We start from the raw sequence: 25,654 nt of genomic DNA, 5'->3' as shown, positions 1-25,654 counted from the left end.
ATCAAAAGGATCCTTTAGAAAGAGAGCTATTCAGTTCTAGGTCTGTTTTTAAATTAGCTCTCTGGTGAGCGCCTGCATGCACAGAACTTTAAAGCACATTGAGAGCGCACACACGAATCCTGGAAACAAGTTTATCCCTGCTCACAAAACTGCAATTCCCAGCACCCTTAGCAAACTGTAGCTCCCGTGCTTTTGTCAAGTGGTACTTTGAATGTACTTTAAAAGTGTGGTGCGTATTCCATCAACCACTAATTTGGTCCCCCGCCCCCCAAGAACATGAACTTCTATTTTGAATTCAAAATAAAGAAATTGTAATAATAATAATCCTACTTAGAAGCGGCCACCTACCACGAGGTTGCAGGAGGCTGAATGGTTGTTGCTGTTCTTTTAACGTAATTTATTATTCAGTTTAGCCCCACATTTCCTCCAGGGTACTACTGATCTTATTAAAAAGAAATAGCAGTAGGTCCCCATAATCTACTAGACACCCACCCATTGATAAAGTAAATTGGGACAGGGCACTTGAATCAGCTAGCAAAACAAGCATCCAAATGAACCGTCGTTTATGCCATCTTTCCATAGCAAATTATTGGCAACATTAAAAGGTTTTTCACAAGTCCAAAATTGTTTTTCTGGAGGGTCCTACAACTCTGAGGAGCACATAGGTGGTTAGAAGCAGGGGTGGCACCCCCGCCCCCCCATTTCACCACCATAGGCGAAATGGGAAGTGTTGCCACTGCCTCCACTCCCACCACTGCTGCCACCACCATACCTGCCGCCACAGCTGCCTACATCACCTGCTCTGCTGCCACCCTGCCGCAGCTATGACTGGTGAAGTGCCACCAGCATGGGCACACATTTCAGGCAAGATTGTGCCCATTTGGGGTGAGGATTCTCTCAAAATAGATGTGCCTATGGTGGTTCCGCTTCCTGCTGCTGGCAGGGGCAGGCAGGATATCTGCCGGGATGCCACCTTGGGGAGTTTCTGCCACCTGAGACAGTGGCCTTACCCTGCTTAATGGCTAGACCAGCTCTGGTTAGAAGGAGTCAGGTAAGGAAAAACAGAGCACCCCAAGTTGCAAAAGCGGAAGTTATTTGCATTAATGCAAAGTCACCACTGGATACAATCCACAGTATTCAGTGGGTTTGATTCCTATTTAAAGACACATAAGATCTGCAGCCTTGGCACCAAGTGCTGTCCCCATCTCCTTCTGTAAAGACAGCAGCAACTTACAACAATTTATACTGCTCACACTGCCTGGATGGTTATACACAGGGGTGGCGCATCCTTTTCCGCCACTCGAGGCAAAATTGAAAGTGCTGCTTGCCCTGCTGCCGCTGCCTCTTCTGCCACTACCTACCTGCTCCTGCAGCTGTCTACTCAGCCACTGCCAGGCTCCCTGCTGCATCGGCGCTGATTTTAGGTGAGATGGTGCCAATTTGGAATATTTCACCCCAAGTGGATGCTTTGTTGCCCAAAATCAGCACCAATGACAGTAGCGCTTCTCCACTTCTGGTGGAAGCAGCAGGGCAGGCAGGGCACCTGTCACAGGCATAGCCAGGATTTATGTTAGCAGGGGCAAGCTTCATGGGGGGGGCAGAACCTCAGTTAGTTATTTTTATTGATTTACTTGACTGGGGGGCAGCTGCCCCCTGCCCCGCCCGTTGGCTATGCCCATGGCACCCATGGGTGTGCCACCTGGGGGGCATTTGCCTTTTAAGGCAGTGGCCTCATCCTGCCTAATAGCTGAGCCAACTCTGGTTATCCATGTTGTTGCCTGCTATCTATATGCTGCCTAACACTGTTAATTCTCGGGGCATCTGACTACTAGGCTTCATGTTCTCTAGCTAGATAGCCATGCTGATTTGTGTAGGAAAATGTGAGGTGCTTTTTGTAACGCTGCATCCAGTGTCAAGGTATTTGAAAACAATTTTCTAAATGGCATGAGTGAGATGAGAAATGATGAATGAGATTTCACGGCTTCAAGAGAAGATTGCCCTTTATTGAGCCTTGATTATGGTAACTACAGATGCCAGTCATGATATTCTGCCAAGTCTGATTTAGGTACAGATGAATACATTTACAAGGCTTCTGCAGAAATTTACTGTACTTTATGGAATGCTTCAGTTGATACAGATTCAGTTCAAGAGGTTGTGGGGGGGGGATTTATATATATAAAAAATCTTCTGAAACAAGATCTAGTTTTATACAGTGCCAGAGTGTTGCGTTTGACAGTGGGAAACCCAGTTTGAAACCTATTAAAGGGAGGTGTAGAATGGGGTATGTTAAAACATACAGTATATGATTATGCTGCACTGCCTGTTTCTTCAACTGCACATGACAAGGGAGGCATAGATCACCAGCACACACAATTCGTAATTTGGATCTTAGCTCTGCAGTTTATTCAGTGGTTTTAGATTACTTAGTTACTCTCTCGCAACCTAATCTACCTTGCTTGATTGTTGTGAGGCTAAAATGCTTCTCTCTGCTCGTTGCAAAAAGGGTGGAAAGAAATGGCAGATCAGGGAAGTATCAGTGCAGCAGTGGATAACATAATCTACATTTCAGATTCCCTGAGGATTATTGCACAAATCCTCATGAAAGTTGGTACCTCTTTTCCTATGTTTTTTTAAAGGTACTTCTAGTTTAGTGTTAAAGACTAGCACTCAAAGAAGCTGCTATCTAGACAAAGTCTGGTTGGATAAATATTATTTTTCAATAAGATATAGATGGGGGTTAGGGTCTGATAGGGCATTTTCTATTAACATTTTGGAATAGTAGTTTCCAAATTTAAAACACTGCAACACATTTTCAAATACCTATAGACAGGTTTCGACTGTGTTCTTGTTTTTATTACAAAAACTACACAGCTTGCCTCCTATAGTGCATAATATTTATATTTCCCCTCCACTCCAACTATAGGATTAAAATAAGGGGAAGTAGGTCCAATTCACAATCTACTAATGGTCTTGCTTGGTTTAAAAGAACCAAAAGACCAAAAACCACTTTTCAGAATGAAAGTGCTATATTAACTGATTGTCATAAGAGTAACAATAAATGTGATGTGCATCTACAACCCGGATACAGAATGGAAAATTACAAGTAATTATATCTCTTATTTTAAATTATCCTGCTCTTTATCATATGTTTGGTTTATTTAATAAAATAAACTTGCTGATCAACAGCTAATCCCCGTGGCTGTGCCACTAGACAACTTAAGAAGCTGTCCTTATCAGGGAAGGTAGGATTAGTCAGTGCTAAACAACACACCAGCAAATCTTTAATTGATTTTAGAATTACCACGATAACTGAGGAGTAAATAATAGCGCTCATTCATTTGGCTGGAACAATAAGATTAGCACATTTTCCATTACATGCTATGAGCAAGTGTCATTTATTAACCACAGGCAGTTGTCATGGAAGTCTTTGAGGACACACCAGTCAAGGAGCTAAACAGACACTTTATCATTTTACTGCGCTATGCATTTAAAGCAGTAGCACACCACTTTAAAGAGTCATACCTTCCCCCAAAGAATCCTGGGAAATTGAGTTTGTTAAGCGTGCTAGAAGTCCTCTATTGCCAGAGTGGTTTAGCAAGTAATGTCTCTTCCAAGGGACATCTAGAAGAATATCCTCTTCTTGGATGCTACTCCCTGAACTTCTGGGTGTGATGAAACTACCAAGATGTCCCCCTCTGCTAACCTTAACATGCAAGAGGCTCTGTAGGGAAGGATGTAGCCCATCCAATATTTTGAGCCTGAGTTGTTTAGAGCTTTAAACACCAACACAAGCACCTTGAATTGGGCCCAGAAATGAGCTAGCAGCTTGTGCAGCTGTTTTCAAAAAGGGCTGAGTTCTAAATGGAACCCCAAGTAGTAATCCGGCTGCTGTGTTTTGGACAAGTCAAAGTTTTGAACCATCTTCAAAAGTAGGCATACATAGAAAGCGTTGCAATGATCAAATCTGGAATCATAGAATTGTGGAGTTGGAAGGGATCCACAGGGTCATCTAGTCCAATGCAGGAATCTTTTGCCCAACGTGGGGCTTGAACCCATGACACTGAGATTCAGAGTCTTGTGCTGTGTTGATTACAGGAGCAAATCATCTCTGCTCAAAAGTGGTCATAGCTGGCAAACCAGCCAGAGCTGGAAATGGGTACTCCTAACCACCAGAGTCACTTGAAACTCTAGTGACAATGTGGACTCCAGGAGCACCTTCGAGCTATAGGCCTCCTCTTTCCAGGGGACTGCAACACCAGCCAGAACAGACCATCTCCTCATCTCTCAGACTCCAGAATTCAAACATCTCTGTCTTACCATAATTAACCCTCAATTTATTGATCCACATCCAGCCCATCACCACTTCCAAGCACCAGTCTAGCACCTGAACCAGCTGTAATTAAGAAGGCAGGCAGGTGGTGATGGGGACTGACTGAGGGCCTACAGAGGCTGGTGGGGCAACACACCATTCACCCTAACAGACCAGCCTCCTGTGCTACATTATGTCTTTGGTAAAATAATCACCTTCTCGGTATGAAGTGGACAATATTTCGATATGAATATATATTAATAGCTGTCTTGTCTCAGGTTGGTTTTATATTCTGCTGCCTGATAGCTAACTGGATCTTTGGGTAAATAAAAAAGACTCTCAGAATAGATTTTCCATCTTTTCCTTTGGACTGAATATGTTAGTAAACATAGCAACCAATGAATAATAATGAGAAATACTTTTTTTCTTTTAACATCCTCGCTATAGGCATGACTTTTAGCAACCTAACTGTAGGTATTCTGTTTACAGTAGGTAATGAGAGCCAGTGTGGTGTAGTGGTTAAGAGTGGTAGTCTCGTAATCTGGGGAACCGGGTTTGATTCCCTGCTCCTCCACATGCAGCTGCTGGGTGACCTTGGGCTAGTCACACTTCTGTGAAGTATCTCAGCCCCACTCACCTCACAGAGTGTTTGTTGTGGGGTAGGAAGGGAAATGAGAATGTTAGCCGCTTTGAGACTCCTTAAAGGGAGTGAAAGGCAGGATATCAAATCCAAACTCTTCTTCTTCTTCTTAATAAATTTAATAATAAAAAATTAATAAATCAATCAGTATGCCAAGGTGAAAACAAAGTTATCTTTTAAGCTATATGATTCATTTGTGATGTTGAGTGTTCTTTATTCATTAGAATAGAGTTGGAAGGGTCATCTAGTCAAAGCCCCTTCAATGCAGGAATCTCAACTAAAGCATCCATGACAGCTGGCCATCCAACCTCTACTTAAAAATCTCCAAGGAAGAAGAGTCCATGACCTCTGGGTGGGGTCCAATGCACTGTTGAATAACTCTTACTGTCAGAAATTTCTTCCTGACGTGTAGTTGGGATCTCCTTTCTTGTAACTTGAACCCATTAGTTTGGGACATCCTCTGAAGCAGGAGAAAAGAAGCTTGCTCCATCTTTCGAAAGCACCTAAGATACTTGAAGATGGCTATCAAATCTTTTTTACAGGCTAAATATATCCAAGTCCCTCAACCGTTCCTCATAGGGCTTGAATTCCAGACACTTTATCATATTGGTCGCATCTTCTGCACACATTCCAGCTTGTCAATCTCCTTCTGAAATTGTGGTGCCCAAAACTGGACACAGTATTCTAGGTGTGGTCTGACCAAGGCAGAATAGGGCAGTGCTATGATTTCTCTTGATCTGGACACTTTATCTCTGTTGATGCAGGGTAGAATAGCGTTATCTCTCCTCCCCCCCCCCCATTGCATCGCATTGTTAACTCATGTTAAGCTTGTGGTCTACTAAGACCCCAGATCCTGTTTCAATCATAATTCTCTTGATATTTACTCTTAGGGAAGTTTAAGTAAACATGCTCTGTCTTGGTGACATATGTTCCTGCCCCCTCCCAACCATATTTTAATAATATTGATTCCAGGAAATCATTCAGCCTTCTATGCTACAAAACCAAACTGACTGTAAAGCATTTTACCTGCCCTGATTTCTCTAGACCTTACGTAAAGATCAAACAACCCTCCCATCACACCATCAAGTTGAGAAATTTGGCCAAGGATCTATGAAAGCGACAATGGCATTTGCAGCATATCGCACTGCTAGCCAAATAAGCAGGGGATAGCAGTTATTTCTGCAATTAGAATCTCATTAAAATTCTTTCATTAATGTGGCCTATGCAATTAATAATATTCGGGCAGATAAGATGAGAGTTGCGGCAGAGGTTTAGGTATTGACAAGGGCAATAGGCTACTCCAGAATCCAATTAAAAATTGTTCCATTGTTTCTGCTGCTGCCTTCTGTTTGTGTTCATTGCTGCATTTGTAAAGACATGTTGAATGTATCTGCTTGTTTAATTTCACATGCAGTATTCCTATTAATTGCCCTGCTTTTAATAAAGCCATGGTGAGATAGAGCAGCAGTGCACGCAGTGTGAAATATCTTAGAAGAGACTGTGTCCTGCTGTATATTGGTGCAATAAACTGCCACTGGGGTGGGACGGAGAGATAGCAGGTTGCCTATAGCCCATATCTGTCATTACTGATAGATTCATAGTGGGTGTTGCTAAACAAAATCAATATTTATTATGTTGTTGTTGTAGTTTAGTCTTTTAGTCATGTCTGACTCTTCGTGACCCCATGGACCAGAGCACGCCAGGCACTCCTGTCTTCCATTGCCTCCCACAGCTTGGTCAAACTCATGTTTGTAGCTTCAAGAACACTGTCCAACCATTATACCATGCTCTTAAAATTCCCTTTGGCCACATGGATATAATCAGACAGCCTACCTAGGAAAGACCAGCAGAGAAGAGAACCAAGACAAGAGTGTTTTACTAATCATTAGTCTTACCCACTTGACTGAGCAACAGCTAAAAGCTAGCTGTTACTGTGTTTCTCTTGAATCTGGCAGGCCACAGGTTTGCCCTCCCTGTTCTAAACTCTAGGATGCAAGAGGATTTTCCTGCTGGGCTCACTTGTTTGTCACCTACCTGACACATTTCAGCAAGAGAGTCATATCACAGAGTGAGAGTTTCATAGATGAGTTATTCCAGGCTTCATGGGGACTGCTTTGTCAAAGGTGCTGTGCTGATCTTCATCCTGTTTCCTTCATAAATTGATTTGATCTTTATAACCAGCTGATGAAAGTCAATAGTCCAATATGTTTGTCTTTTCGTAAGCATAACAGTATCCTTTAATAAGCATTCAATCACCAGGAGGTGTGAAATCATTTATGGCTAGTGTTGCCAACGAGACAATGATTGTGGACAGAATCCACACCTTAGATAGAGAAGCAAAGGATAAGTCTTGTTTTGAGGTTTTCTATGGATCCCATGTAAAACATTGTAAAACAGTACCTTTGTAAAGCAGAGATGCACATTAGTGACTCACATCCAACTCAGGGACCATTCAAAGAAATAAACAGGTAAGTGCATGCATTATGAAAATAAATGATGAGGCACTAGTAAGGCAAGGGGGACCACAGCTCAAGTTATTTCAGCCTCTCCCTATGGCAAGCCTTGTGTATCTCCTGGCTTCCATTCTACTGCTCTTACCAGAAGCTGCCCACAGATTTACCAGGCAGCTCCTGTTACGGCCTGCTTTAAGCTTGTTGCTATTTTTCCTTGCACATGTAGCCCTTGCAAAATGCTTGTTCCCCTCACACAGACGCCAATGTGTGCGTGTTTGGTGGAGTGTTTTGAAAACAATCTCTGTGGGAACATTATTCCCATGGTGAGATTCAGGCCCTTCCCTTTTGGGGGCCCATGGGTTCTCCGTGCAGGCTTCCTACCTGCTGGGTAATGAGGGTGGCATGGCTGGCCCATCCATGAGGCAAGGTGAGGTGACTGCCTTAGGCAGCAGGATCCACAGGGGCAGCAGATCCTTATATCTTTATTGCCCTCTTGTTCCTGGTGTAGATATTCGCTCATCCCTTATTGTCTGGTGGTGGGCGGGTAGCTATTTTGTAGTTTACCTCAGGTGCCAAAATGTATTGTGCTGGCACTGGAGGGTGGTTACCAGTTATGATAAGGCCGTGAGGCCTTCCTTTGCTCCGACAGTTTCCCTGGCAAAAGGGCAGTTGTTAGCAGGCTGACATGGGATTCAAACTATGGAAAGGGCTGGAGCTTGAGTTCGCAGGTGGTTGTTTCTGACCTGTCCATTGCACTATAAGGGTTTGTTCTGGTGCATATGCATGCTCTATAGCAGGGGTGCCCAAACTTTTTTCAGAGGGCCAGATTTGATGAAGTGAACATGTGTGAGGGCCAGCCAAAATTTTTAGGATTGAAGTTGAACTTTTTTTAAGATTTTACCCCAAAGTTGTTGAGCTTTTTTAGGATTTTGACAGGGACTGGATAAAACTGAGGGGGGGCAGATTGGCCCCCCGAAACAGACTTTGGACATGCCTGCTCTATAGGGTATCATTGGCTGTCTGGTTGTACATTGTGTGTGTAGAGACTTTCTGTGGCTCTCCAGAGACTGTTGGAGTCTGACTCCCATCACCCCCAGCTAGCATGGCCAGTATTCAAGGGTGATGGGAGATATGTGCTGCATACTGTGCGATTACTGAGTATCGATTGGTGCTTTCCTTGCTTGGGGTGGGGTCTTCATTAATGCATAATTGCTGTGGTTGGTAGATGGTGTTACCATGGACATTCTCTCTGGATGTTGTCACGTAATCTCATTTCTACTGATACTGTTTTGCTCTCTCCTTTGCTACTGAGAGTGCATGAGATGGTTGCTCCCTTGCACAAACATAATCACCAACATATCAAGAGCATAAAAGCTGCCAGTCTAGTAGGACCATAGGATCAGGATTTCACTATGTACCAATCCCATGCTGCCTGGATGAAAAGAAGGAATGGCCTGGTAGAAATGCTGCTACAACATTTTAGTGCTCATTCAATTTTCTCATCATTCTGTGTTTGTACACACACACACAAATGAATGCAAAACAGCATGAAATAATATTCATTTCATCTAGATGTGTTCATATAAATAACAAGTTAGAAAAAGACAATCATTTGAGCATTCATTTATCCGTGTTTTTCTTTGTAAGCCTATGGATTTATAAAAATGTCTAATTTAATGAATTTATACTCGACTTGTTGCTATCAGATCTTGCTGTTCTGCTCCCAAAGGTCAATTTAATTTTTCATTTAAGACCCTGGATCAACTACCAGTTATCTGTGTTGATATTTCTTGTTTGCCAGGCTTTAACTTTGTATTGGATTCTGCACATAAACTCACCACTGTGCACTTAAGGCAGGCTGCAATATTGATCAGTTCTTATGTATCAACTGGCTTGGGTAGTTAGAGAGTCTAGACTGTAGCTATAAGAGCATGGTTGGGACCACAGATTCTTTTCTTCACTGTGAAATGGTGGTAGATGACAGGAACAGTCACTAGCGTCTTCTACCCCCAATACAAGGGGATACTGCAGTTTCACAGTCTCTGGGAATGAGTTCCATTCCTTATGTTGGAGTACCAGTAATCAGAAAGCTTAACATTGAAAGGTCCACCTACAATTGAAGAGCAGACATGATGGGGCTATCGGATGTTTTCATGGTACCAGTTTGACATCCTTAAAACTATACTCCCATCTGTCTTTTATTTACACAACCTTACACTTGCCAAGCTAGCATAGAAAGGCTCTGCACGGGGTCTTAGAGAGGCAGCTAGAGCAGAACTGGAAAGCTGTAGCCAAATTGGAAAACAGTCAATGTGATTATAGCACCTCCTGGGGCACAAAGATATGCTTATGCTGAGAGAGATATAATGGGAGATATGACCAAGTTGTCATACCACACTTTAAAGAAAAGATCAGCAACACAGCTCAATTCTTTCAGAAGCAAGACATCCCTTTGCTGAGCTAAACTTTGGTATTAAAGTATAGCTGCTTGATCCACAGTACAGACATACCAAAGTGCAAGGATTTACGTGCATGTAATCCCACTGAAGTCTCTGATGTGATATAATACAGTAGGCTGCTCCAGAACAGGAAAGATACAGAGTATTTACTTTTTTCTGTCTCCTCTCTCAAAGCTGCACTCCAGCAAAACTAATTAGATGAATGCTGATTTAAAATTTTTGCCTCTTTTTTTACTGTATATCTATGTATGTTTGTTGTAAACTGCTTTGATTTTTTTTAAAAAAATGAAGTGTTATACAATTTTTTTCTAAATAAATAAATAATCTCAAGCAAGAGTTCCCTGATGCATGTGCTTCTATTGTACTTGTCTAAAGCGTAGCTTGCATCCCACATTAATCCTACTCAGAGAAGACCCATTGGACTTCAGTGGATCTACTCTGAGTATGATGTGGTTGAGACAGCCCTCAATATACACAACATGGGTATGTGCTAAAATGTAATGCGGGTTATTTCTTATCATTGTCTCTTCCTTCCCTCTATTGTCTTATTTAGATTGCAAGCTTCTAGAGCCAAAAACTCTGATTCAGTAGTACTAAACGATAGAAAGTCATCATGTATGCACAAGCTTCTTTTCAACCAGATTCAACCAGTTTCTTAAAATAGAAATTATTTATATCAAGCAATAAAGAGATTGCCTTATTTATTCCATTCACACAGAAGCCAACGATTTATTTAAAAAGAAATATTGCCTAAAGAGCAATGGGTTCACTCATGACAACGATACATTGTTCTTAATATTTGATTGTTACCTCATGACAATACATTGTTTTAAGTATCTGCTAGCAAGATTTGCAATCTAGGTATCTTTGACATGATGTTAAAGCAGCTTTAGAAGGAACTTTGTGGAACTGCGTTTCGATATTGCATTTCTGCTTATAGGGTAGCATCCAGTGATATTTTTCGAGAAAAAGAGGTTCCGGGACTCACCATGAACGCCTCTCTCGTTCTCTTATCATGGCAATGGTGCCCACCTGAGAAGTGCAGGAACTGAGTTCTGGTGAAAAAAAGCCCTGGTAGCATCCAACACAGTGCTGCTCCTAACACAAGGATTTTTGACTACAAAGGAGCCCCTCTGTTTCTTCTCTTTGAGCATCCTCTAAATCTGTCCAGGGGATTCTCCCAACCCTCTGGAGCAGATTTGGGGAGCATGGGGTTTATGGGTAGAGGGAGGGGAAGTTCCCTTGCACAAGTCGGAATCCTTGCACTACCAGAAATACTTTGCTGGATGCCACCCATAGTGTACATATTGAAAACGATCTGTTTCTTTTGTACATCAATTAGATGCCTCCTGACAGAAAATCTGACATGAGTGGTTGTCATAGAGGGAATGATGAGAGGATTGTAGATTGACCAGTCAAACCTTGACACCTGGCATGTTTACAAACTGAGAAGTGTTATCAAATCATCCAACCACCGAGTTAACCTTTGTCACATTAAATGGACAAGAGGAACTTTCCGTAACGCATTCCCGCAAGCAGTCAGATGATATGTTTCACAGTTTGAACCTGTGAGGATAATAATTTGTGTTTTATTGTTCCATTTACAGCAGTTTTATGATAATTGTAAGCATGGAATAAGGGCCATCAAATCAGCTTTTATGCCGTTATTAAGAAATCCATATAGAATGGGATTTAAACAGCAGGACATCATGCCCAGCAAATGACAAATACAGTACACCAATTTAAAATGCTTGTTTGAGATGAGATTGCCATTAAAATCTGTTACAACGTGGAAAACGTGAAGAGGCATCCAACTGACTGCAAAAACTATAATCAGCACCGTCAGTCGGCAGAAAACCTTCCGAGACCTTTTCCGAATCCGAGTGGTGGATCGGGCTATTGTAATCCCATCCTGTGTTTCAGAACTCTCTGGTTTCACCTCAAAGCAGATGGGAATCCCTGGGATGAATTTGCTGGACGAAAGCTGACTTCTTTCTGTCCCTGATGTTTCAGGGAGATCCCCAGAAGTATTGCCCCGATGGTGCCTTAATATTGCTGGCACCACGCTAGCTGTCTTTTTGCTGTACCTCCTCCGATGTTTCCTAACCAAAGTATAACTCCACCTCTCGGAGCTAGAGAGCTGTCCCTGAGGCCCCTGGCTCTTGGGCGCATGGAGGGTTAAGTTTATCATCTCATTCTCTTCCAGTTTGTTTTCTTTGCCTGACAATCTGGAACTTACGGACCTGTAGACTCTGGTGTGACTGACGGTGAGGCAAACCAAAGGCAAAATGTACTGCATGAGCAACAAGGAAATAGTGAATGCAACCCTGTAGCATGTAGATGGCCAAGACTCCACACACAAGCGCTTGCTTTTCAGTGCTTCCAGGTGGAGATCTTCGAGCTTGTGGAAAACAAGCAGAGGGGAGCAAATGGCTAAGCCAAGAGTCCAGATGGCGAAAATGAGGTAGCAGCCGTGTCTCAGTGTCAGGTTACTAGAAAGAGGGTGGCGGATCAAACGGTACCTGACCACAGCAATGGAAATCAGCATCCAGGTGGACAGCAGGACAGACACACATTGGAGGAAAGGCATTACATGGCACATGACTTCGCCAAACATCCACTGATCAAGTAGAACTGAGGTCAAGGTGAAGGGAGAGCAAAAGACCACCACTAGTATGTCGGAAAAGGCTAAGTTGCCAATGAGGAAGTTTATTATGGTTTTTTGCTTGCACTTCATTAGAGCCATGAGGATCAGCAGGTTTCCTATGAAGCCAGCGAGGCTGATGAAAGTGTAAAGCCCAATCAGGAAGTACTGAATGTCATCTACGCTGTTTTTATAGTCTTCCCAGGTAGGAAAATGGGAGCCCTTGGAAGGGGCTGAGTTGTTCTCTGCAGCAAGTGTCCTGTTACTGTAATCTTTGAGGTCTCTGTCCATAATGAAGTCCTGTATGGAACCAGAAATAGAATGATTATCAGCTGCAGAAACAAGGGCACCCATGCAAACCACATTTCAATACCTAATAAATAAGTGTGGTGCTGTAATTTTACTTACGTTAAGTGGCAAATGTATTCCAAAGAATGTATTCTATCCAAAGCCAAATTTCCCTCTTAAAAATTTCAAAAAACAGATTTTTCTCTCAATCATCTTTCAGAAGCAGCTTTTTTAAAATGATGCTCAAAATGTATTTCCCACCTTTCTCAAGGCAAATTGCAAAACAAGAGAACTAAGATAATACATAAATAATACAAATAACAACACATATCACAATCAGCTAAAAAGGAAGCATTAGTGTAAAATCAACTTAATGGAAATAATTTGCAAAAGCTCACCAAAGTGAAAAACTGTTTGCTGACTGTCTAAAAGCAGGAGGCTACTTCAGATCTTGGATGCAACAGCCAAACTCTGTGCAGTGCCCAACCATAGTACTGAAAATGGTTCATTTGTATGAGAGGAGAGAGAGAACGCAGGCAGGTTCTAAGAAACATCAGAACTTCAACGACAGTCTTTTGTACAGCACATCATAGTAATCTACCATATTTTTCGCCCCATAGGGCACAACGGCCCATCAGGCGCACCTAGGTTTTTTGGGGGGAAATAAAGAAAAAGAAAAATATTTTTCCCCCCCAGGTGCGGGGCTGGGGAAGCTCGGGCTTCCCCAGCCCCCAGAACAAGCTGCTATTCGCAAGCCGTGGGAGAGCTGCGGGACTTCACCAGTGTGGTGTAGTGGTTAAGAGCGGTAGTCTCGTAATCTGGTGAACCAGGTTTGCGTCTCCGCTCCTCCACATGCAGCTGCTGGGTGACCTTGGGCCAGTCACACTTCATTGAAGTCTCTCGGCCCCACTCACCTCACAGAGTGTTTGTTGTGGAGGAGGAAGGGAAAGGAGAATGTTAGCCGCTTTGAGACTCCTTCGGGTAGTGATAAAGCGGGATATCAAACCCAAACTCTTCTTCTTCTTCTTCTTCTTCTCTCCCACGGCTTGCGGAGAGCTGCGCGAAGCCAGAAGCCTGGGGCGTGCTGAGCTCAGCGCGCCCCATGCTTCTGGGTGCAGGAAAGCTCTCCAATAGCCGTGGGAGAGCTGTGCGAAGTCCCGCAGTTCTCCCACGGCTTGCGAATAGCAGCCTGTTCTGGGGGCGGGGGGCGGGGGAAGCTCGGGGTTCCCCCGCCCCAGCCCTGCACCTGGTGCATCTGGTGGTAACTAGAACAGTGGTTCCCAAACCTTTCCCTCCTGTTGACCACTTGAAGACTGCTGAGGCTCTTGGCAGATGACTTGATGATTTTGATTTCAAATACGATAAAATGCAATACGGTAAAGCGCCATCTTCTGCCTTCAACCACAGATCCACAGAAATGCCATGGACAACCAGAATGAAGCTCGCAAAACACTGGTGATTCACAGATCACAGTTTGGGAGCCCCTCAACTAAAGCATGAACCAATGAGACTACAAAATTATTTTACCAATCCCCCTTTTATTGAACTGAGACTCCTTTTCTCCACCCACACACAGCAGTTAATAGCAGTCATACTTTCTACAATACAGATAATTTGTATTATGCAAAATGTGCTTTCTGCCTTTTACTTCCACAAACATCAGTATTATTTGTTATGGAAGGAAATTTACAGATTGTGTGCGAGCAAGATTTTGGGTACCGCATATGTGTTACCAGTAGCTGTATTATTTGTATTTTGAGGATCAGTATTTTGTCTGCTTATATGTAATTTTTCTGGGATGAAATACCAGTCTCTTTTCAAAAAAATCAAAATAAAATAAAAACCTCACAATAATACAGAATTCCCTGGAATTATTCCAGTAGTCGATTCTTCCCACTAGGCAGTCAGCATTAATGTGAAAAAGCTCTTCAGTGGTGTCAAGAGATGGCTCTTGATTTTGGTTACTAGGGTGAAGTGAGGACCTCTTCTGATTAGATAAGGGATTTTGTGTGCAATTAACATGCCGGGGTTGTGAGTTACTTTTTCTCCTATCCCCTTTTGCCTGAAATGGATTGGTAATAAAATACCATTTTCTTTTGCAAAAGGACACCACGCATTCCCTGAAGGTTACTGCCTTATATTTGATCATTAAGTTCTACAGCACTCTTGAAAAACAAATAGAGATAGATGATATAATTCCAGCAGCCTAAGTTCTCTAGCAGGTGCCTATATTTTGTCAGCATGAAAATTGCTATTGATTGCCTGTATCTCGGTCACAGGCTTCACTAGTTCCCTGCCCACTGTGAAATAACCAGACCTCTTATATACTTTAAACAGCCTGGGATAATTTTTCTAACACCATTCTGAAAAATGGGTAGTAAGCATATATTGAATTCTTAAACCTGCTTAGGCGAACAGGGCTAGCCTGAAGGATGTAAGAGATCTGAGCAAACCCAGACTCCACCTTTCTGATTCATGTATTATATTTTCTAATGGGTTACACTTATACAAAGAGGCACACACTTTCTCATGTTCTACTCATTCAAAACCTGAAATCTGCCAAAGGCCAGTGGGGCCATTGCTGTCCCAAGTATTTTGCATTTAATAAAAAAAGAGAACACAACCATTTTGTTCTTTCCAACTGATTGAGAGACACTATGTTCTAAAATAACTCTGAATAAAGACTACGAGCCTATTCTCCTGACCATGGCACTTTAGCCTATAGAGGTTGCTTGCTCTTTGGTTTCCAGTCTATGGTGCACCAACCATGCCTCTATATTTAATTTTCTGTATGCATTAAGAAGTCCTTTTTCTCACGCTTCCCAGCAAAATTATATTCTATGCATGGCAGTGTTTGCATACGATCAACTTGCCATGCTCAAAGAATCAAATCTCACAGGCTCTTCTCACATCTACCATGATGATCATAATGAGAATAGATTAAGATATGGGTAGGTAACCTGTTTTCCATCGGGTATTTGCCATTATACTGCAATTCCAACCATCCTTGACCACTGGTCATCTTGGCTGGGATGGATGTAATTTAAAGTCCGACAACATCAGGAAAGCCACAGGTTTCCCCATCCCTGGGTTAGGAATTTGCATATCACAAGGAGGAAGTGATCTCATCATTGATGGTCCATTCTATTTCCAGCCAAAGATCTCTGGGAAGTCAGAAGCATGAAGGCAACAGCTGCTTCCTACTGTTTGTCCACTGTAACTTTTAGATTGCTCTGCCTCCCCTAGTTTATAATATGCCTTAATACTAGCAGAGGCACGTGCCATCGTTTTGAGTAACAGCAACCCTGGCTCCCAAGAATCGGATGTATTGAACATAGATTACAAACCACATATAAGAAGGGCCAAGACATGCTTTTCCACTGCTAGGTCTTTCTTTCATGAGGGTGAAAATGTATTCCTGTTATACTTTTGATTTCTGCCAACAGCTTAACATGAATGAATCAGGGGTTGTTTGTTATGGAGATGAGGGATTAGCAAACCACATGGGCTTCTCTTCAGAATTGCAACATATTGTAGTATTATTCATGAATGATACCAACTAAATAGGCAGCCCTTTTACTTACTGTTGCCTCACCTCAGCAGCCAGTCCTACCATTGGACATAGTGGTCACCTCAGGCATCTGATTCTGGGTGTCACAAATTTGGAGCGAAGTGCCATCAATATACAGTGGTACCTCGGGTTACATACGCTTCAGGTTACAGGCGCTTCAGGTTACATACACCGCTAACCCAGAAATAGTACCTCAGGTTAAGAACTTTGCTTCAGGATGAGAACAGAAATCGTGCTCTGGTGGCGCGGCAGCAGCAGGAGGCCCCATTAGCTAAAGTGGTGCTTCAGGTTAAGAACAGTTTCAGGTTAAGAATGGACCTCCGGAACGACTTAAGTACTTAACCCGAGGTACCACTATACAGATCATACCTAGCTCTGGCTCTCTGTTCTATCTGAAACAGGAGAGGTGGTTGAGATGTTAGACCAGTGCTTAAAGGCAGTGATGGGCTGGATGTGGGCCAATAAACAGAAGCAGAATCTTGAAAAGACAGAGGTGTTGTGTGTCCTCATTTCTCATGTCTAAGAGGTGGGGAGACGGCCTGCCCTGGATGCGGTTGCACTCCCCTGGAAGCAGCTTGGAGATATTCTTGGATTTAACACTGTCATTGGAGTCTCAGATGACTTCAGTGGCTAGGAGTGCCTTTTTCAGCTCCAGCAGGTTCACCAGCTACAACCTCTTTTGGACAGAAATGTCTTGAACTCCATGCTCTGATAACTTCTTTTGCAATATGCTCAATGTGGAGACATTCTACCCTGGCACCTGAGGTTTCACTTTCCTGATCTTCCAGATCTCTTAAAAAAAACACCTTTCAACTGGAGTTATCACTGGTGTCATATGCACTTACTGGCACAGATGAGAAAGCGGAAAGATAAATTTACTGTAACAAATACATGGATTCATTCAAGTTTGGCCCATTCTGTGGATGTTTTTAGCTTGGTACAGTGTTCCTTGATGTTATCAGGGAATTCTGAAAGCAGATGGTCCTTAAGAGTCATTTAGAAGCAATCCCGCTTAATGGGAACGTGAAGGGCTTAAGTGTTCATTTTGTGCCTTGGTTTTCTTCCCTGAAGCCTGCATTGAGGTATAATCTTGATAGCCATCGTGGCGCGTATTAGTTGGTGATCTGTCCAGCAGTCATCGGTGATCGTCATAGCTCTGGTAAGGAGCACATCACATTGATCTTTAGCACGGACAATAACATAGCCTAAGAGGTGCCAGTGGTTTGACCGAGGATGCCTCCATGAAGTTTTAAATTTATTTTTCTGTCAAAAGAGTATTTTGGTAATAACAAGGTTGTGCGCTGCACATATCGTCAAAAGTAAGATTCCATTCTGGTTGCTGTTGCCAACTACTTCTTTCCCAATAGTCCCAGGCCAAAGATCAAAATCTCACCCAACTCTTGCATTAAAATCACCCAGAAGGATAATTTTATCTTCCTTAGGCGTCTCTGACAGGATGGTATCCAGCTGAGAGTAAAAATTTTCTTTAATGTCTTCATCAGCATCCAGTGTTGGTGCATAAGTGCTTATAGTAGTAGTCTGTTGGTTTTTTGTGAGCTTTATTTGAAGGGTTGAAAGTCGCTCATTAATGTCAGTAGGGACTTCTGACAGGAGCTTCACAAGGTCATTTTTCATAGTGAAGCCTACCTATGTATTCAATGTTCTTGTTCAGATAGACCTTTCCAGAAGAATGTGTAGCCTCCTTTTTCTTCCTTCAGTTGTCCCTCGCCTGCTCTTCGAGAGTCTTGAAGCGCTGCGTTTAGGACGTTCGCTGTCTGTGTTATCTGACAAAGTCCTAATAACAATAATAATAATATCTTTATTGTCATTGCCCCCTTCGGGGACAACGAAATTACTTGACTGCTCCATAAAAACACTAATTAAACAATACAGTATAATACAGCAAGGGAGATTAGATGACTTTCAAAGTCCTGGCTTCCCATTCAGGGCCGAGATCGCTCTGGAGAAGAAGCTGTTCTTAAGATGGCTCGTTCTTGTCTTCATCATCCTGTATCTCCGTCCCGACGGCAAGAGCTCGAAGAGACAGTGACCAGGATGCGATGGATCTTTTACTATGTCCAGTGCCTTCCTATGGCACCTTGTGGCATAAATCTGCTCTAAGGTGGAGAGTGGGCAGCCAACAATGCTCTCTTCCATGTTCCAAAGTTCAATTGTCTTTTACGACCCCTGGGTGGTGACCCCACTGAGAGCGGTAATCCAGTCAGGGGGAAAGGGAGGCAGACTACGTTTAGGGCACAGTTTCCAGCCCCTTCCCCTTTTCGGGGTGAGCAGAGTGGATCCTAAAAAGGGCTGCTCAGTCATGGAGACAGCTGCTGAGCCGCTCAACTGCCTCATTCCTTGAGTCAGAATGACTGATCGCCCATGTGTCGGTTCATGACTAGGGGCTTCCAGATTTCACATTCCTGCCTCTGTAGCCATTTAGTGATCGCCATGGGGGGGGGGGAGGGCTTGCGGGGGTTGGGTTTTTGGAAGACGCCTGTGTGTGAATTTGTTTTATGTGTAGAGATCAGTGCACGCTGACCAACGCACAGTCTTCGCAGTAGGGCTCTGTTCTGATGGCATGAATAGTCACGACGAACTGGTGGATCCTATCTGCTGCAGCCTTCATCCGCCTTCACAGCCGTTGTAACACACTGCTTGTTATCATCCGCCTGTTCTGCCATTGAGGACTTCTTGGATCATTCTTTGTCTAGCTCCTTCCCTGTTATGTACTAAGCTTGGATCCTAGAACAATAGGCAAGTAGGATCCTAGAATGCAAGAACTGATTGGCTTGCAGGAAAAGACTAATCAGGCTCCAGGAGGGAAGCAGAATCAGCCAATCAGACTGGACTCATTGTATATAAATAATGTATATAAAGGCCTGAGGTTTTTTTGGGGGGGAAATCAGTCACTGTTTTACAAGCTGCAATAAAGAGCATGAAATCACTACAGGACTCTGAGCATATTTAATTTTCTTTGACCTTGGGTGACCCTGCTGGGAGTATGAGATTCCCAACAGCTTCACTCACAAGGGTCATAGGAATGTGCAAGCCCACTCACCATGACAAGTGAGAGAAATGAGATAGATTGCACTGAGCCCTGGTCTCATTAGACAAAGCGTTCCACCAAAAAGGCTCTGGCTCTGGTCGAGGACAGCTGGATATGTTTTGGGCCAGGGACCACCAGTAGGTTGCTCTTAGATGAGCGTCACACTCATGGGGGTGTATTGGAAGATAATTCCCACAGATAAGAAAGGTCACTAACTATTTAGGGCTTTAAAGATTAGCACCAAAACCTTGAACCTGATTCAATACTCCACCTGGAGCCAATCCAGCTGATGAACAACCAACTGAATGTGGGCTCTCCACAAAGTCCAAGTAAGAACTCATGCATTTTAGACCATTTGGAGTTTCTGGAGCAGTCTCAAGGGTAGCCCTGCATTTCTCTCTCTCTCTCTCTCTCTCTCTCTCTCTCTCTCTCTCTCTATCGCATTTATACCCTGCCCTCCCCGGCTCAGGTGTACAGCAAGTTAAAGTAGTCTAGTCTGCAGGTGACTACTGCATGGATCACCATGGATAGGTTGGAAAGGGACAGGTACGGTACCAATCGCCTAACCTGACATAGATTAAAAAATGCCAGTTTGGCTACATTTCGTGACCAATGCCTCCATAGAGACAGAAGCAGCCAGGATCACACTGGGACTCCTGATGGCAGCTACAGGTGACTATATTGCCCCATGAAGAGCTGGGAGCAGGCAAACCAAACCAAAATCATTCTGGCCCAGCCATTGGAAGACCATCTTTCATGGATAGAGATTCAGCCGACTCCGTTTCCTCCATCCCAGCACACCCACCTAAAAAGTGGCCTGTATATCCAGGGTAGCATCTGGCCAGGGCCATGAAGCAGTAGATCCATAATGTTTGTGGTCAGATCTGTGGTTATGTACAAGACATTTGAATAAAGGGTGAATTTGGGGTTCCCCAATGCAAAAAGCGTGAGGATCCATGGGCCATGGTATGACCAGGAAGCCCTGGATCCGAGTTTTATGTGGTGCAGGCTGTGCCCCTGGCTATGCTGTGTGATTTGACGGTGATTTAGGGGTGGCCCAATGCAAAAAGTGTGAGGATCCATGAGGATCTGTGCTTCAAAACCACATTTTTGGGCCATGGTATGACCAGGAAGCTGTGGATCCGTGATTTTTGTGTTGCATGCTGTTCCCCTGGCCATGATGTTTGATCTGATGATGACTTTGGGCTGATCTTGTGCAAAAATCATGAGGATCCATGAGGATCCATGCTTCGGAACCACGCTTTTGGGCCACGGTATGACCAGGCAGGCATGGATCTAAGTTTTTGGTGGTGTAGGTTGTGTTCCTGGCTATGATATGTGATTTGACGGTGAGTTTGGGTTGGCCCGATGCAAAAAGCGTGAGGATCCATGAGGATCTGTGCTTCAAAACCACGTTTTTGGGCCACGGTATGGCCAGGAAGCCGTGGATCCGTGATTTTTGTGGTGCAGGCTGTGCCCCTGGACATGATGTTTTATCTGATGGTGACTTTGGCCTGATCTAGTGCAAAAATCATGAGGATCCATGAGGATCCGTGTTTTTTAACCATGTTTTTGCGCCCCTGCGGCCCCACAAAATAGTGGATGCATGATTTTTTTTTATGCTGTCTACAGAGTAAGACATGGTCTACAGTATCATAGTGGTTTTATTTAATTTGAATGAAAAAAATCATATGAATTCACGAGGATCCGTCTAGATCCGCCTTTTACCTTCTTCCCTTCTGGAGCTAGGACTGGAAGACTGTTTTTTTTCTGAACCCTGGATATCTGTTGCTAAGCAGTGGATGACACTGAGTTAGATTGCCCAATGGTCTGATTTGGTATAAGGTACAGTGGTACCTCAGGTTACATACACTTCAGGTTACATACGCTTCAGGTTACAGACTCCACTAACCCAGAAATAGTGCTTCAGGTTAAGAACTTTGCTTTAGGATGAGAACAGAAATCGTGCAGCGGCGGAGCGGCGACAGCAGGAGGCCCCATTAGCTAAAGTGGTGCTTCAGGTTAAGAACAGTTTCAGGTTAAGAACAGACCTCCGGAACGAATTAAGTACTTAACCCGAGGTACCACTGTATTGTTCTCGGTTTCTATACATTAGCTATACATCCAAAAAGCCAGCACATAAACACTTAACAATTTATTCTAACAACGCAGTGCTAAGCATATCTTCTCAGGAGTGGCTCCTAGTGGGTTCAGTGGGCTTTACAAATAATCTTTAATTGTGAATCTGCCAAATGGATTACAACTAACCTGTTGCACCACCGCGACTCCAGAAGGCAGAGTTTCTGAACGCTCCGTTTAAGAGGAAGCCTGGCTGATATTCCCCAAAAGAGCAATAGTTTGATTTAGCTTTAGATAAAACACGAAACGTGGGATAATTAGAAACCGATTGGCAGCCAAGTCAAGCACAAGGCAATTAGTGACGGTTTGGCGCATTACGCCTTCGCCCGCGGCGGAAAGTTTCCACCTTCTTCTTCTTTATATGAAAAAAGAAGATTTCCCACTTCTATTTCAAGCAAGGCTGAATAAAGTTGGAAACGCTCATTATCTGAAGGACGCCGGAAGAGAAGAAGTTCCTTAACCCCCTAATATCCAAAGTAAGGGCGTTTTCAGAGAAGGGTTCCCCCGTCTGGGTCGCGCGTTGGAGGGCGTCGCCTGGGGCAGGTGGAAGAAGCAGGGCCCGGAGATCCTCGCCCCTGCTTCCTCCCCAGGGCCGCCTTCTCCACTTCATCCACCACCTAACCGCGCGGCACTGCAGACCGCGGAGGGAGAAGAGAAGGCAGAGATTCGATCTGGCACGGAGTCGAGTTCCCTGGGTTCCTGGTGCGAAGAAAACGCTCTTTCTGGAGCTTCTGGGCGCACTCCAGCTCTCCAACCGGTGGGCGCGCTGATAAGTGTTTTGGGTTTAAGAGGAAAAATGGGAAAAGGCGGGTTGTTGACAAAGCGGTCGATGAAACCGCCGTAGGCAGCGACGCGGGGGGCCTTGAGCCAAAGCTACGGAGGATCGGGGCTGCGCGTCTTTCTTTACTCGCCCTGCGCGCCTTCCCGGGGCACGGCAGCGGGGCCCTGTCTCGGCGTCTCCCCCGGACCCCGCTCCCAGCGCGGCCCTTTCCTGACCTCGCGCTCGCTCCGGAGGCTAAGCTCGGCTGCCAGAAACCTTCCGGCAGCAGCGCCCCCCGAGGACCGGCTCGCCCCTGGGGCTCCGCGTTGTGCCTGTTTGGGTCTATCAAAAGCGCCCCCAGGCAGCCAGGAAGAAGCTCTCGCCGACCCGCTAAAGCTGCCTTGCACTTGGGCATCTGCCTTTCGAAACGCTTAGCGGGGAGAGCAGCGCTTACCCGGGGTCTCGACGTGCTCCGCGCCGGATGGGGAAGAGCCAGGCTGCCCGTTCCGCGCCCGCTCGGTTCCAAGGAGATGTGCGCTGCTGCTGCTGCGCACAGCGCGCTGCCTCGCCTGGCCCCCCGACCGCAGCGTCTCCCTCGGCTAACTTTCCGCCGGATCGATCTCCCTTCCTCTCTCCGCGTCGATTTCCCAATTAAGATGCCGAAGGGGGGTGGGAGACACCAGCCGCCCCTTGCCTGGCTGCGTTTTTTAGGGTCCGCTGCTGCAAAAGCTGCAGGAGGTGGAGACCGGCAGAATCCTCGGGCTGTAACTTCTGCTATGGTGGCATATTGGATAAGTTGGTCGTGCGCGGAATGACCTGCCTGGCAAGTTATTCACACAGGAGATTTATCACGTTTGAAATAAGTCTTCCTCTTCCTCTTCCTCCTCTTCTTTAAGATTTGTTTCTCATAATTCACACTTTGTGTTACTAGGAAAATACCGTTCAGCGGTGGAAGGAAGGATATCCCCTTCCCGTTTGGACTGCCATGCAGTTAACCTGTGCGAGGTGAGCTGTGGTTGCTTTAGTAAAGAGGGAGATGCACTCTGCATATCCTGAACAATCCCCCCTCTCTCTGTCATTATTTCTACTGTCCAGAGCGGAGTCCTGGTGTTAAAATGACGTTCCACAGCTGAGCTCTGTGTCAATTTAATCTCTGCATTTCCCGATTTTATTTCATGAAAAAGGACTTTGGCTTTTCAGCCAAAATGTTTTCCCAAGCATCATTTCAAAATTCATCTGCTTCTTTCAGTGCTGTGGGGAGGGGCAAGGTAGTGGACCCTTTAATGAAACCTACAAGCCCATCACACCTGGACTTCATTTTATCTAGGAACATAGGAGGCTGTGTTACATCATCGAACCATCGAGCTCCACACTGACTGACAATGGCTTTTCAAGGTTTCAGACATTCCAGCCCTGCCTTGGGACACAGGAACTGATCCTGGGCTCGTCTGCATGCAAAAGGCTCATAGACCAGAGGACCACACTTAAAATTAAGGGGCCGGCTCCCCTGGAGCTTGAGGACGAGTTTCTTCCCCTGCCACCCCATGCCTGGTTATCTTCTTTTCTGACTTAATTTCATCACAGACATCACCAATCCACTCACAATTTCCCCATTAATTATAGCGCAAAGGACAGAGATGTAATTATATGTTCTTAGAGCCCCTCTTAGGCTTACATGAAACAGCAAAATTCCACCTGGAACACATTTTTGCATAGGGAAATAGCCTGTATGAAAAAGGTTTGTATATTATTATTATTGTATCTGTGTATGTATTATTATTATTATCTGTGTATGTGCAACTGGAAACAATGGGCGATAATTTCCCAATGTGTATATATATATATAGCAGCATGCATGAATATGAATCATGACACTAACAATCTATACCTAGGGTGGGGAATGCCTTGCTCTCCAGATGTTGCTGGACTTCACCTTCCATCAGCTCCAGCCAACATGGCCAATGGTCAAGGATGATGGGAGTTGCAGTCTAGCAACATCTGAAGAGCCACAGGTTCCCATTCTTCATCTATATTAATCTTTGCCAATGTGGTACCCTCCAGATGTTTTGGATACACCAGCCCCAGCCAACACAGCCATACTGGAACTGATGGGAATTGTACTCAAAGACATACGGAGAGCATCAGACTGGGGAAGGCTGAGCCATGCAATTATTTCATGCTAGTTCCTTTGCAGTAGAGCAGGCATAGGCAAAGTTGGCCCTCCAGATGTTTTGAGACTACAATTCCCATCATCCCTGCCCACTGGTCCTGTTAGCTAGAGATGATGGGAGTTGTAGTCCCAAAACATCTGGAGTGCCAACTTTGCCTATGCCTGCAGTAGAGTATTCCATGTTGGTATTTGTGTCTTCTTTAAAGCACCCCTTGCAATATAATTTCTTTTCACCTCCATCCTTGATCAAGAAGGTGGGGGCTTCTATAATTGTGGGCAAGTCTTTTCTTCGTGTTAATTGTCCAATTATTTTGAAATGTTCATATAGGGTAGAAGAGAGACCAAACCCACTAATTGACTCTGGCCTTTCAACTTCAGATTTATGGATGGATGAAAGCAGTGGTGCAATAACAAAGGGAAATGCATACTTTGTCAGGGTTCACATAAGGAGTGGGCTTCAAGAGCTCTTGCATAAGAAAGCATTCAAAAGAAATGCTCTTTTTATTTATTATGGTGTTTATTTTAAACATTTTAAACATTTAGAATGTATGTACAATGGTACTTCGGTTGTCGAAAAGCTTGGCTCCCAAACAAATCGGCTCCTGAACGCCGCAAACCCGGAAGTAAGTGTTCTGGTTTGCAAACATTTTTTGGAAGCCTAATGTCCAATGTGGCTTCCGCAGCTTTGAGTGCAGGAAGCTCCTGCAGCCAATAGGAAGCCACACCTTGGTTTTCAAATGGTTCTGGGAGTCCCGGAATGAATTAAATTTGAGAACCAAGGTACCACTGTATTCCCATTCTTATCTCAGAGTGGTGGTCCTTTGGTAGCCAAAGTGGTAATCATCCCCACACAAGAAGGAGGGATCCAGAGGCTTGGCGAAACTCCCAAAGTTTGTTGAAATACAAAAAGAGGGTTAGAAGAGAATTCTGGGCATCAACCCCAAAAACAGCCCAATGAGGAATGAGCATGCTCAGTGGCCGCAGAATGCAGGGTGAAGGAATGCGAGAAAGGGAATGAAATGAAGTATCTGGAACAGGAGCATTCTGCACTGAAACATTTTTCATAGATTCAGATGGCCAGAATCTCAGCAACACTGCACTTTGCAGTGTGACAGATGCTCTGTAAGGAAAGCTGAAAAAATAAAATAAGGTTTCAAAGGGTCAGAAGATCA

General features: G+C 44.3%; 1 protein-coding gene across 4 annotated transcripts in view; it reads right to left on the bottom strand.

Annotated features, from left to right (window-relative positions):
* Positions 1–10,615: 10,615 nt before the first annotated feature.
* Positions 10,616–25,654, bottom strand: part of NPY5R (neuropeptide Y receptor Y5) — a 25,430-nt gene continuing 10,391 nt past the window's right edge. Inside the window, exons 1-3 of one of the 4 annotated variants that reach the window (XM_083520313.1) lie at positions 22,767–22,819; positions 21,682–21,780; positions 10,616–12,805 (exon numbers count right to left, since the gene is read on the bottom strand). In XM_083520313.1, the coding sequence (XP_083376439.1) occupies positions 11,474–12,796 (1,323 nt within the window). In that variant the 5' untranslated portion in view covers positions 12,797–12,805; positions 21,682–21,780; positions 22,767–22,819 and the 3' untranslated portion in view covers positions 10,616–11,473. Of the gene's footprint in view, positions 12,806–21,681; positions 21,781–22,766; positions 23,111–25,654 lie in introns of those variants that run through there. The other 3 variants (XM_083520314.1, XM_083520316.1, XM_083520315.1) reach the window with 3 other exon arrangements.

The sequence above is a fragment of the Podarcis liolepis genome (genome assembly GCF_965112155.1).
Source record: "Podarcis liolepis genome assembly, chromosome: 9".
Taxonomy (NCBI): Eukaryota; Metazoa; Chordata; class Lepidosauria; order Squamata; family Lacertidae; genus Podarcis; species Podarcis liolepis.
Note: the sequence above shows the minus strand (reverse complement) of the source record. Positions and strands in the feature narration are given on the sequence as shown.